Source organism: Solanum verrucosum, unplaced genomic scaffold, assembly GCF_900185275.1.
Source record: "Solanum verrucosum unplaced genomic scaffold, falcon-dt-bn FXZP01001100.1, whole genome shotgun sequence".
NCBI lineage: Eukaryota > Viridiplantae > Streptophyta > Magnoliopsida > Solanales > Solanaceae > Solanum > Solanum verrucosum.
In genome coordinates, this window is record NW_026019648.1 from 120,512 (window position 1) to 134,560 (window position 14,049).

Below are 14,049 nucleotides of genomic sequence, written 5' to 3' on the forward strand. Positions count from 1 at the left end.
GCAAATATATCTCAATACTCCAACCTTGACCAATTACTCAGAGTGTTAGTCAGCCTCATCATTTTATTCTGTAAGGACCACATGGGAATACCAGAAACTTCCATTTCCCAACATTCCTTAACAGTTGCATAGAAATTAGGATTTTCTGTCCAACAATTAAGAAGTTTGAAATACTTTGTAACTTGATCTTGTCTCATAGTCATTTCCAACAATAAGGGGCAATGATCTGACCCCACTGATGGAAGATGAGTAATAGTGGTTTGAGGCATAATTTCAAGCCATTTATCATTCACCATGGCCCTATCAAGCCTCTTCCAAATCCTAGCCTCCTCAGCTCTTTGGTTGCACCAAGTGAATGGTTGACCATTTTACCCAATGTCAATCAACCCACAAGCCTCAATGACACTAATAAACTCAAAGCTCTTATTCATGTTGTATTCCCTGCTTCCTTGTTTCTCTTGAGTGGAAGTAATAACATTGAAGTCTCCAATAGTGCACCAAGGAAGGTTAATTTCAGAAATTTGCAAGAGTTTATCCCACAAAGACCTCCTGAGTTGATCTTTGCATTTGGCATATACATAAGAAATAATAAATTTCTCTAGGTAATCTGAATGCTTCAGTTCACATGTAGTGTGCTGCTCATCAGTAACAAGAATATTACAGTCCAACTCTCCAGCCCAAAAAAGCCAAATTTTAGCATTGGGATTACTTTGAGCCTTGTCCATATTAAGTTGAATTCTATAACTATTGATTTGAGAACTATCTGCAAAAGGTTCAAGAATTACAATCATGGTAAGATTGTATATTTTCTTGAGAGTTTGAATCCTTTCCAAAGATCCTTGGGTGTTGATACTCCTAGCATTCCAGCAAAGGGTTTTAAGCATCATAAACCTCTGCTTTTAGCTCTAGTATTTGGTCTGCTAATGGTAGTAGATGTGCTGTTGGATATAGTTGTTTGCCTTGTTTCCTTTCTTCCTCTAGGAGATAAATCTTGTTTCCCAGTGATTTCTTGGACCTCTTCTTGATATTCAGTGTGGAATGTGGAGCCAAAGGCCTTAATTAACTGGTTACTGATCTCCTCCTCTTCATCCTCATCATCATCAATGGACTGCGTGTCTTGGTCATATTCATCCTCAGAATTGTTGACCCCATATTCATCAAATTCCTCATCAATCTCATTCTGTCTCTGTTGCCCCTTGTCTGCACCAAATCCTTTTGTTGTCTCTTTTTTATAACATCTCTCCTTTTTTTGCTTAACTTGGCTTGAGATTTATTGTTAGGAGGCTTATCAGGTGGTTCCCCTGGAGCCTTAGTATTCTGTGGAGTCTGCTAATTTATTCCTTTCTTCTCTTGTTGAATACCAGTGATGTGCTTCCCATCAGTACCAGCTTGTAGCTATCCCTGAGGACTAATTTCTGCAACTTGATTTTCCTTGCCTATACTCTGTATATGTTGATCATCTGCATGCTAATTTTTGTCTGGCTTTTCCTGTTTTGAGGGGTAGCAGGGGCTCTATAGTCTCTAAGATGGTCAGTGTATTTCCCCTCATGCAGAACATGAGTCAATTCCCTCTCTTTGGTTACCCCATCCTGCAGGTTAATTGGTTTCTCCTTTATCCCTCCATCCATCCCTCCAGAAACTTCAACAACATTCACAGCAGTCTCCACATGTATAGTATTGGGGTCATGGGGTGTTGGGAGACTTAAGTCAATACCTGTAGTCTTGCTATAATGTCTGACTGCTTCTTGATTTTTCTGAGTATGCTTTTTGTTGTGATGGTTTGTTGATGGTGAATCCTTACCTGATTCATGCTTTGCTTGATCTTCTTGCTCAGCAGGTTTATTATTGGTGTCCTCTCCATCCTTGCCTATGGTAGGTTGTTCTTGCATATCTAAATCACTATAAATGTTATGAGTAGAAATTATGTGAGTCATACCTGTTCGTACTGCTTGTTGTGGGGCTTGGTCCCTGTTTTCCTTATTTTGAGGTGATCTTGGCCTCCATACAGTCTTCGGATTGACCTGGTCCTGATTTTTATGTTGTTTCCTTTTCTGAGTCTGCCACTGGTCATCTTGTTCTTGATATTCCTTTTCCTGCTGTACTTGGGAATTTTCGTTAGACTGGATGTCGGTTTGCTTGCCTTCTCCTATGGTTGGGTTAGTTGTTTTGTCTTGTTTCTCTTGTTCACCTTTTGGCTTACTTTTCTTGTATGCTTCCATCTCTTTCTTTTTTGGTAATCCTCATCCCTTTGCTTGATTGTACATGCCTGTATCATGTGCCCTTGATGTTTACAGTAATTACAATAGTCTTGTATGTTGTCATATTCGATGGCTTGCCACTTTCCTCTAGTCAAATCTTCTTCATCATAACCAAACCAAATATGTTGTTTCTTTTCTTTGGTAAGGTCAATCTGGATTCTTACCCTAGCCAAACTACCTCTTGTTTTTTGGGCTGATGCATTGTCAAGGTAAAGAACCTTCCCAATAGGAGACAAGAGGGCAGTTATGATTTCTTTCTTATAACAATGCCATGGTAACCCTGGTAGGGATACCGATACTGGTACAAATGGGGTTTCCTCTTCAGGTTTGAAGGTGGGAGTCCAGGTTTGGATCCTCATAAGCTGGCCCTCTATGGTCATTTTTTACTTTGTCCAAACAGTAATATAATCCAATTCATTGTCAAGATCAATATAGACATGCCTAGAATTGTAATGATCTATCTTGACTCCTCCAGATAATTGAGTTTGAGTTATGAAACTCTTTCTGATGCTCCATCTTAGGCATTGCATTTCTGAATTTCCCAATAAGGGTGAACCTGCAATCTGTAGCACAATTTGTCATAAAATCCTCCTCCTTAAATATCACAGCCATCTTTCCTTGCTTGGTTGTGACCTTAGGTTTCTCAAACATTACACGAGCAGTATTTTTGGCCTGGTTGTATCTAAGTTTGGCAGCATAGGTTTGAACCACAGTGTATGGAGCAGGTTCTTGAACTACATCCTTGTTAGGTTGTTGTTGCGTGTTATGTTTGTTTGGTTCCTTAGGAAGGAAGTGATCCTGAAACACCTGTTTATTCTGTGGAACATGGGGATTATGTCTAGCAAAATTGTTGGAAATTTGGGGGAACTGACTTTGTTGAGGGGGATGGTTCCTAACATCATTTCCATTGTTGTGCTGAGTATCTGCAGATTCCCTATAACCCTGTTTTGGTCTAATCTCATTGACCTATACCTGTGTCTGATTAACACTTTTCTGGGCAGCACTCATATGCTCAGTTGCATTATGATGCAGCTGAGTCGAGACTTTATCAGTCACAATAACATTTAGTTGGGAATTAGAAGACTTAACAGCCTGCACCTTTCCAAGTTTATGCAGCTCTACAACACTCTATACTTCTTTAACAGTAGACTTATCAGAAAATTTAGAGACCTTACCTGCTTGCATTGCCTCTTCCTGCGATTCTGGGCTTATGATGATCACTTCCCTGGCATTATGTTGGTCTCCTTGTTGTTTGCGCTTGCCCTCCTTGTGTTGTTGTGCACTTGAATTGTTTTGACCTTAGTTTTGAACCTGATCCTGCACTTGAGTATTCTCCTGATTTAGGATGCTAGTAAATCGAGTAGTATTCACGTCCTCCCCTGCACCTTGCACCTTTGATGTATTGCTATCATCCTTCAACTCCAAATTGTCATGTGCATCATCAACTTCGTTTGAATTTGATGGACTGTTTTCCTTCTGATTACTGGGACTTGTAATATCCTTCCCCTGCCAAGTGGAAGAAACATTTATGTTAAAATGTTGTTTAGCATTGACAATTGTTACCTGGAGGTGGTTGTCTTCATCAGTGAGAGTCGTTTGGTGTATCTTTTGGTCCTTTGTGATGACCGGAGCTCGGACATCCTCACCGGAAATTTTCTTGCCGGTGATTCCTTCATTAAAATGGTTAGAAATTTCAGCAAGATGTACTCCCTGTCCTGGGGAAGATTCCCCATTTGTTGAAATCTCATTCAGACCATTAGAACTTGGTCGAATATGAGGGCGCACTTCTGACGATTCCCAGGCGATTCCTTCCAAAATCACTTTAGTAGATCTCTCAATTGGGTCGGTGGAAACATTTGATTTTTGGACTGAACATAGATCATTAGATGTAGATTCAAGATTCCCTTGCATTTTAACTTGAATCATTCCAGATTTTTCCAAGGAAATGATTTTACGAGCCCAGTCCAACTCTTGCTCTGAAATCGCGACATGGATCGCTTCAATTCTTTGCAATTTTGAAGAGTTGTCGGACGATTCTGAGGAGGCGCTTGTGTGGGGTTTGTGCATATTGGAGTTGCACGTCGAATGGGACTAATCCGGTGGCCGGAGCTGCATCCCCGGTGGCTCTATCGCCATTCCATTGAACTGCTACTTCTACCGCCTGTTGAGCGTTATTTTGAGAGCAAATTTTTAGAGAGAGAAAAAAATTGAGAAATGAAGAAGTGATGGGGTTTGGGTTTTAAGGTTTAAGTTTAGGGTTTAGTCTTTAGAGTTTAGAGTTTAGAGTTTAGAGTTTAGGATTTACTGTTTAGGTTTTAGAGTTTGGGATTTATGATTTGTGGTTTAGGGTTTAGGGTTTAGGGTTTTGAGTTTTGGATTTAGGGTTTATGGTTTTGAGTTTAGGATTTAGGGTTGAGGGTTTGCGGTTTATGTTTAGGGTTTAGGTTTAGGGTTAGGTTGTACGATTTAGTGTTTAGGGTTTAGAATTTATGGTTTAGGGTGTTGGGTTTATTGTTTAGGATTTGGAGTTTAATGTTTAGGGTTTAGGGCTTAGGGTTTAGGGATTAGGCTTTAGAGTTTAGGGTTAAAGGTTTATGGTTTAGGGTTTAGGGTTTAGGCTTTAGGCTCTTTTTTTTTATTTATTTATTTGAACGACCCTTGGAGGGGTCAGGGGCTTAGCAACACCCCCAGGCCTTAGCATTAATTAAAAGACAAAATACATAGAGGGGGGCATAAACCTGACCTCCGATCCTATGGTGATTCAGTAGTCGACCTACCTAAGGTTAGTCAACTCTTCCCCGTACAAAGAAAGATAAACCAAAATACTAAGTACCTAAGAGAGGACTCCTCTCTATACAAAGTATCTATGAATTTTAAATAAGGGAGACTCTCCCTATACAATATCAAAACAAACCTATATCTATTCCAAGGAGTTATGCTTTTGAGCCATAGCTAGGTTGGAGAGACTTGAACCATCTCAAGGTGGTTCTTTGATTCGTTTTATTTTCCTTCTTCTGAAGTTGACCATCTCAATCATGTCTAATTGATAATATGCATTAGCTTCTTTTGGTAGTTGTTGACTGTTGCAATATATTTGAGGACTTGTCATTTTGTGGCTATGCTTAGATAAAGAGTCAGCCACATAGTTGGCTTCCCTGAAGATGTGTGTGCATCGGAAATTTTGGGTTTGTTTGATGAGTTCTTGAAGCTGCTGTAGTTGTGTGATAATGCTCCATGGGGGCCTGATTTTCAGCGTGATCCAATCTACCAGCAGCTGTGAATCCACCTCCAAAAAAACATTTCTATAGCCTAATTGAAGAACCCATGTCATGCCAAATATGGCTGCCCCTATTTCAGCTTGGTTGTTGGTGCCTTCCCCCAAAGGTGTAGCAAATGCTAATAACATTTCTCCTTCTTGGTCCCTTAAAATACCACCTGCTCCTGCTCTACCAGTGATGCTCTGTGCACTGCCGTCCGTGTTGATCTTGACCCATCGATCTGTGGGTTTAATCCATTTGACAAGAACCACTTTGGTATCATGTAGACAGTTTTCGCCTAACAGAAACAGCTCGTTCCAATTTGAAGGCCATTTTATTTGGGGGAAAAGTATGCACATTAATTTGTAGTTGTCCTTGTAGATTGCATATTTAACTCGACTAATGTTGGACGATTTGCCTCCATATTTGGTAGCATAACGATTCTTCCAAAGATTCCAACAAATAAATATTGGTGTAGCTTGTAGTAGTAGTTTGTGTGCTTCATTGTTGTACTTAGCTGACCACCATTGCGAGATGAGTTGAATTAAGGATCTGTGATCAGGTACGATTCCAGCCGCAGCAGTAAAGCTCTTCCACACGTAGGTAGCAAAGTGTCCATTGTTGAAGGTGTGTTCTATAGTGTCCAGCCCTGGCCTGTAATAACAACAAAAACAATTGGCAGGCTCGTTGCCAAAGCTGGTCAGTTTTTCGTTAGTAGGAAGTTTACCACGTAAAGTTCTCCATAATAGAAAAAAGGTTTTAAAAGGAATACTCTTGTGCCAAATGAATGTATTAAACATTGTCTTGGTCCTCTTTTCTCTAATCTCATTCCACGCAGAAGAACATGTAAACTTGCCGTCTGTGTTGAGTTTCCAGATGGCTTGGTCAGGGATATCTTGCTGTATATAGAACCTGGTGGCCAGTATGTCAGCGAGGTAATTGCTGGGAGCTAGTCGAGTGAGCATATTCTGGTTCCATTGTCCCCCGACCCAAAATTCTTCTACAGTAATGTTGTTGAATCTATTACTGTTCGAGGAGAACTGAGCAAGAGGTCCAACACCAAGCCAGTTGTCCCACCAAAAGGAGCAGTTGCCTGAGTTTAGTTTCCACAGAATGTGATCTTCAACTTTATGTTTGTTATGCATCAGATGTCGCCACGTTAAGGAATCACCTGTGTCCCATTTCTTGCTAATAGGATTTGATCTTTGACAATATTTAGCCTTCAAAAAATCTCCCCAAAGGGTTTGTTTAGATCTAAAGCACCACCATTGTTTGTATTGGAATGCCTTGCATACATCCTTAAGGTTTCTCATGCCAATACCTCCTTCATCATAGGGAAAACTTAAGTTTTTCCAAGAGGCACAATGATATTTTTTCCTCTCGTTCCTCCATCCCCAGAAGAAGTCAGCCATAATACTTTGAACCTGTTTTAGGACAGTAACAGGAGGGGTCACTGCTGATAAGAGATGGATAGGTAGGGATTGTAACACATGTTTGACCAGGATCGCTCTACCTCCATAGCTCAATAACCTTGTTTGCCAACCTGTAATTCTGCCCAACACTTTGTTAATGAGATCCGAGAAGTAAATGATTCTCGGTCTACCAACAAATAAGGGACAACCAAGATAAGTAAGAGGGCCATCTTTCTATTTGAAACCAGTGATTCTCTTGATCCTATCCCTAGTGTTATTGAAGGCACTAGTATGGACCATGTAGTGGCTTTTGTCACTGTTAATAAGTTGGCCTGAGATCTCTTCGTAGTTCTTCAGGGTTTGCATAACGAGCTTAAGAGTCTTCTGTCTCCCTGAGGTGAAGAGTATAATGTCATCAGCAAAGCTTAAGTGGTTCACTGGAGGACCTCTAGGTTCCATGTAGAAGCCAAAGTAATCTGGGTGGCTGTGAAGTCTGTTGAGGGATCTGGACAGGACCTCTGCACCTAAAATAAATAGGGCCGGGGATAGTGGATCGCCTTATTTGAGACCTCTAGTGGAGTGGAAGAAACCATGCCTTTTGCCATTGACGATGATAGAATACCAATTGTTAGCCATTATTCTCCAAACTATATCAATAAAGACCTCATCAAACCCCATTCTTCTTAGCACCAAACAAATATAGGACCAAGAGACCCTATCATAAGCTTTAGCCATGTCTAATTTAATAATAACATTGCTTCCAATATTAGGTCTCTTGATCTGATGAATGATCTCTTGTGCCAGCATGATGTTTTCAGATATGCTTCTCCCTTTAACAAATCCAGATTGATTGAGAGATACCAACTTAGGAAGAATAGGACTAAGTCTAGAGCTCACTATTTTAGATATGATCTTGCTAGTGAAATCGCTAAGACTGATAGGCCTGAATTCTGTGAGTTTATTGGGGTTACTCACCTTAGGGAGGAGCACAATGCATGAATGAGACATATATTTGGGAATCATTTGACCACAGAAGAAAGCATGGATGACATCAAGGAGGTCATGCTTAATGATATTCCAACATTTTTGAAAGAAATATCCATTCATCCCATCCGGACCAGCTGCAGAGTTAGGATTCATACAGAAGATTACTTCCTTCAACTCTTCCAGATTAGGCATTGTAGTTAGGCTACTATTATGTTCTTGAGTGACTATCCTGGGGATGCACTCCAAGGCCCTCTCATTGATCAGGCTGCTTTCCCCTGTAAATATTTCCTGAAAATGCTCACAGGCTGCTTCAGCAATATTATCGTCGCCTTGTATCCAATCCCCATCGCTCCTGCTAAGTTTGTGAATGAATAATTTTCTTCTTCTTCCCCTTATAAGAGAGTGGAAGTATTTTGTGTTACTATCACCCTCTTTGAACCACTGTAACTGAGTCTTCTGTTTCAAAATGGAATCTTCAACCTTCAAGAATCTGATGTACTCTGCATTGAGTTCATGGAGTTTAGCTCTGTTGGTGTCATTGGGCTCGTGAATTAAGCTCTCCTCTGCAGCTCTGACTTTTTCTTCATACTCTTTGACTTTATTGAAGATGTCCCCAAATTCCTTTCTCGACCAGTGACTAAGGGTGTTAGACAATCTTTTCAATTTCTGATGGAATTTCCACATATTGTTGCCCTCTACAGTCCTTTCCCAGCAGGCCCTTACTATGTCCAGAAATTTAGGTTGATCAGCCCAACAATTAAGGAACTTGAAGTATTTGATATGCTCTTCCTCCCTTACGATCATTTCCATCAGTAGAGGACAGTGATCTGATCCTACAGATGGTAAGTGAGTGATGGTAGTCTGGGGCATTTTTTCCAGCCAAGTATCGGTAACCAGAGCTCTGTCCAGTCTTTTCCAAACTCTCTGAGTTATACCTCTGTTATTGGACCAGGTATATTTCTGTCCATTGAAGCCTAAATCCAGAAGACCACAAGCTTCAATAGTAGCAATGAATTCTAGACTTTTTCTCATATTGTAAGGAACTCCACCTAGCTTTTCTTCAATAGTAGTAATAAGATTATAGTCACCCACGGAGCACCAAGGTTTGTTAGAGTCAGCAGCTTGAAATAGCATTCTGTCCCATAAAGGTCTTCTGAGATGATCTTTACATTTGGCATACATAAATGTAATCTTGAAAGGAGTCTGAAGCTCATTATGGCTAATGTCACAAGTGATTTGTTGTTCATCCTCCTCCAGAGTTACACAATCAATGTCCCTGTCCCAAAAAATCCAAATTTTGCCATTGCAATTACTCCTAGCATATTCCATAGTTAGTTGGTTCTTAAAATCTTGTATGTGAGTAGTGTCTGAGAAAGGTTCGAGAATAGAAATAATAGAGAGTTATGCATCTTCTTGAGCATTTTGAGTCTTTCAATAACGCCTTGGGTGTTGATCCCCTTCACATTCCAAATAATTGTACTAATCATTGGGATGATCTGGGAGTAAATAGTCTGGTGTTTGGTCTGCCAGCAGTGACAGTGTTGATGTCCTGATTTTTGAATTGAAATTTATCATGCTGTATGCCTCTAGGAGATAAGCCTTGTTTATTAGCCACTTGTAGAACTTCGTCTGCATAATTTTTATCAGGATGAGGACTAAAGGCTCTGATCAGTAGTTCACTTGTCTCTTCTTCCTCATCATGATCCTTGAGGGATTGATTATCCACATCAGGTTCATCTTCAGAGTTGTCAACAGCATACTCATCTATTATAGGACCCTTATTCATTTGACAATTTTCAGGCCTTTCATCAGGTGGACATTTATAGGGGGGTGCATATATTGTGTTTGCAAGGGAGTGATGTCCATACCCAGTTGATCATCAACCATAATAAACTTTTTACAGACTGCCCCTTCCTTAGGTTGTTCCTCCTGTTGGTCATTATTTTGTTGTTGTAAGGTCTGTCTCTTTATCGCAGCTTCTCTTTTTTTCTTGCTAGGCTTGTTCTTGCTTTTGGGAGTATTCTCTTGATTACTGGTACTTGCATAAGCCCCCATATCCTTTGCCATGGAACCTTTATTATGTCTACCTGCAGGACTTACTTCCACATGCTATTTTTCCTTGAATATTGCCGTATTACCTTGCTTTCCTTCTTCTGCTTGTTTTTTCTATTGTACCTTCTGCTGGACTGGATTAGGATGCTGGCTTGCAGTGGTAGCAGGAGCTCTAAGGTTTGGGCTAAGGTCAACGTGATTATCCTCATGCAGAACATGAGTCAAATTCCCCCCTTTGGACCCATTTTCCTGCAAATTAGTATGGCTCTCCTGACATCCCCCATCCATCCCTCCTTCAGCTTCAGCAGTATCATTAGAGTAAGAATTATTGGGATTTATGGGAATTGGGAGCATTGAATCAATACCTGTGCTCTTGGCATTTGATTGGTTTCCTGTTTGTTTGGTTTGTGCTCCTTGGTTATGGTCTATCTTAGACCTGCCTTGTGTCCCCTGTGGTATTGCCTTTTCTTTGTTGTTCTGCTCCTGCTTGTCTGTAACCTGTTTCCCCTGCATATTAAGGTTAGTAAAAGAATTATAATTAGAGTTGTTGCTTATACCTTTTTGTTGAGCTGTGTTTTGTGGGTGCTCTTTTGGCCCTTGGTTCTGTGGTGAGGTTGGCCTCCACACTGTCTTCTGAGTTTTCTCCTCTTGCTGTTTATTATTCCTTCTTCTTGGTACTTGCCATTCTTCTTCCTTTTGCTGCCCAGATGGTTGCTTGTTGGTCTCTTCCTTGGTGTGTTGCAGTTGTTGTTCCTCTTGTTCCCTTGGCATAATTTTTCTGTGTTCCTTTCCTTGCTGGCCCTGTTCACCGTTATGTATGTTTTTCATTTCTACTCCTAACTCTTTCCTTCTTTTGAAGTCTTCATCCCTTGTTTTGAAGTTACAATCCCCTATCATGTGACCTTGATGTTTGCAGTAAGCACAGTAGGGAGGGATGTTTTCATACTCAATAGGTTGCCATCTCCCTATAGTGAGATCTTCATCATCCAAACCAATCCAAACATGTCGAGGTCTATCCTTGGTGAGATCTATTTGGACCTTTACTTTGGCCATACTAGCTCTAGTTCGTTTAATGGAAGCTGTATCTAAATATAAGACTTTGCCCACAGACTCTAACAGAGGAGTGATGAATTCTTTCTTGAAACAGTGCCATGGCAGACCTGGTAGCAGTACCCATATAGGGACTATAGGTGTTTCTTCTTTAGGCCTAAAATTGGGAGACCAGGCTTGTATTCTCATGAGTTTGCCCTCTATGGTCATTCTTTGTTGTGTCCATACGGTATTGTAATCCAATTCATTTTCCAAGTCAATGAAAACATGCCTAGCATTATAGTGAGCAATATTTACCCCCCCCCCGTTCAGTTGAGTTTGAAGGATAAAGCTTTTCCGGATGAGCTCTATCTTAGGCATGGTGGTACTGAACTTGCCTATAAGGGTATATTTACAGTCCACAGCTAACTTATTCATGAAATCATCCATATCAAAGATCACAGCAGGTTGGCCCTGTTTAGTAGTGTGTTTAGGAGGGACAAGAGTTATAGTGGGAGTCTGCGTAGCATGGATCTGCCTGAGCCTAGTAGCTAAGGTTTGTACCACAGTGTAGGGGGCAGGAACTACATTCTGGTTCTGATTGGGGTGTTGGTTCTCGTTGGGATTGCTAGGTTCTTTGGGTTGGTTAGACTGATGTATTTGTTGGTTTTGTTGATTGGGATTGGTATGTCTATCAAAATTGCTAGAGAGCTTAGGGAAGTCCTTATTATAGTTACTTGGTTCCGTGTTCCCTCTTTGATCATTTAATTGAGTTACATTTTTATCCCTCATTATATTTTGATGTCGATTACCCTGTTGTTGGGATTCAGTATCTCCCCTGCGTATTTCTTGTTCTTCCCTCATAACCTTTTTTTGCCCATTTGCACTATCAAACACATAGGTATCACTACTACTCAGGTTAACAACATTTTTACTGGAGCTAGATTGGGAGAACTTACCTGCCTGAGTGCTCTCCACACTTAGTTTTTTGCTCAGGGAATTGAGGTTCGTTTGCTGTTGTTCCTGCATAAAATGAGCAGAGTCAAGTTTATGCTTAAGATTCATACCTGGATTTTGCTGCCCTTCATTGCTGGGAATTATTTCCACTGGATTCACTCCAAATGAGAAATGTGATGAATTTTCCACTTCAATGATTTCCACATTCAAAGCATTTGTATTTTCCAGTTGAGCATCTTGGCCCTGCTGTTTCCGTGTATCAACTTGTGTTTCTTCCCTCTCAATTTGTTGTTTCCCTATAACATTGTGATCTTGTTTTTGATCATTAGGCCTTGCTTGAGCATGGGAAGAGGTTTGTTGGTGTTCTTCAATTCTGCAGTTGTGTTCTTCAGGTTCTATTTGTGGATTGGCTGCAGATTTGGTGAAACTCGTTTCAGTGTTAGTCTGGTTGTGATTCTGAGCTAATTTGGTGGATACATTGGTCAGGTGAAGCTCCTCGTCCAACGAGCAGTTGCCTCCGGTGGCGCCAGCGTCACCTTCGATTATTTTTTCGCTGGAGTTCATGTCGCCGGTGATTTGATCGGCCATTTCACTTGAAATTGCTGTGAGATGAACCTCTTCACCCATAGGACAATCCCCAGTGGTCAAATCGCTGTGAAACTGGTGGGAACTTGGACGAATTTGGAGACGCAATTCAGATGGGTTTGCGCCGACTTTCTCAGAAATCGCCTCATTAGATTTCGCGATTGGCGTGATGGAATTATGTGATTTTTGAGTATGGTGTAGCCCTTGATTAGGAGAATCATCCCCACTAAATAGTTTTCGATGAATCAACCTATCGCGATTTGGGGAAATAAGTTTTTGAATCCCGTCCAACTCCCTTTCTGAAATCGCGATGTTCATCGCCTCTGTATTTCGCGATTTCGTGGAGTTGTAGGATGAATTAGACGATGCTTCATGGTGGGTTTTGTTCGTCTCCTCAGAGCGCCACTGATGGCTTTGGTCCGGCGGCCTGAGCAGGTTCACCGGCAGCGCACGCGCCATTCCAATAGGTGAACTAGCCGTTGGACCTGTAGCAGTTGTGCGGATTTTTGTGAGATTCCCGCGTAGAGAGAGAAATTAGAGAGAGAAAAAATTAGAAAATGGGGAAGCGATGGCTTTAGGCTTTAGGGTTTAGGGTTAAGGGTTTAGGAATTAAGGTTTAGGGTTTTGGGTTTAGGTTCTGGGGTTTAGAGTTTGGAGTTGTAAGTTTAGGGTGTGGGTTTAAGGGTTTAGGGTTTTTGATTATGGGTTTAAGGTCTAGGATTTATGGTTTTGGTTTTAGGGTTTAGGGTTTAAGGGTTTGAGTTTATGGGTTTAGGGTCTAGGGTTTTGGGTTTAGGGTTTAGGGTTTAGGGTTATGGTTTAGCGTTTAGACTTTAGGAATTAGGGTTTAGGGTTTAGCATTTAGGGTTTACAGTTTAGGGTTAGGGTTTAGGGTATTGTTTAGGGTTTACGGTTATTGGTTTAGAGTGTAGGGTTTTGAGTTTAGGATTAAGGGTTCACGGCTTACGGTTTAGGGTTTTGGGTTTAGGGTTAAGGGTTTAGGAATTAGGGTTTAGGGTTTTGGGTTTAGGTTTTTGGGTTTAGAGTTTGGAGTTGTAGGGTTAGGGTGTGGGGTTAAGGGTTTAAGGTTTAGGATTTACAGTTTAGGTTTTAGGGTTTTGGGTTTAGGGGTTTGAGTTTATGTGTTTAGGGTCTAGGGTTTTGGGTTTAGGGTTTAGGGTGTAGTGTTTAGAGTTTAGGATTTAGGGTTTAGCGTTTAGGGTTTAAGATTTAGGGTTTAGGAGTTAGGGTTTAGTGTCAAGGGTTTGGGATTTAGGGTTTAGCAGTTAGGGTTTACTTTCAAGGGTTTTGGGTTTAGTATTTAGGGTTTAGTGTTTAGGATTTAGTGTTTTGGATTTAGGGTTTAGGGTTCATGGTTCAGGGTTTATGGTTTAGGGTTTAGGGTTACGAATTAAGGTTTAGAATTTACGATTTATGGTTTAGGCTTTCGGGATTAGGATCTAAAATTTAGGATTTAGGGTTGATGGTTTAGAGTTTGGATTTAAGGTTTAG

General features: G+C 40.7%; 1 protein-coding gene across 1 annotated transcript; it reads right to left on the minus strand.

The window, feature by feature from the left end:
- Nucleotides 1–5,235: 5,235 nt before the first annotated feature.
- On the minus strand, nt 5,236–9,243 carry LOC125830566 (uncharacterized). The gene is made up of 3 exons (XM_049509773.1): nt 7,497–9,243; nt 7,173–7,319; nt 5,236–7,058 (listed from the first exon to the last, which is right to left on the minus strand). The coding sequence occupies exons 1-3, from the start codon at nt 9,241–9,243 to the stop codon at nt 5,236–5,238; spliced, it is 3,717 nt and encodes a 1,238-aa protein (XP_049365730.1).
- Between the last annotated feature and the right edge of the window lie 4,806 nt (nt 9,244–14,049).

What these genes read in the sequence shown, in the direction of transcription:
- LOC125830566 (XM_049509773.1), bottom strand. Translation starts at nt 9,243, where the DNA reads ATGGAATATGCTAGGAGTAATTGCAATGGCAAAATTTGGATTTTTTGG. An exon ending in TTTCTTCCACTCCACTAGAG is followed by an intron (nt 7,320 to 7,496) that starts GTCTCAAATAAG and finishes TCTTCACCTCAG; the next exon opens with GGAGACAGAAGACTCTTAAG. An exon ending in TAGGATCAAGAGAATCACTG is followed by an intron (nt 7,059 to 7,172) that starts GTTTCAAATAGA and finishes GCAGAATTACAG; the next exon opens with GTTGGCAAACAAGGTTATTG.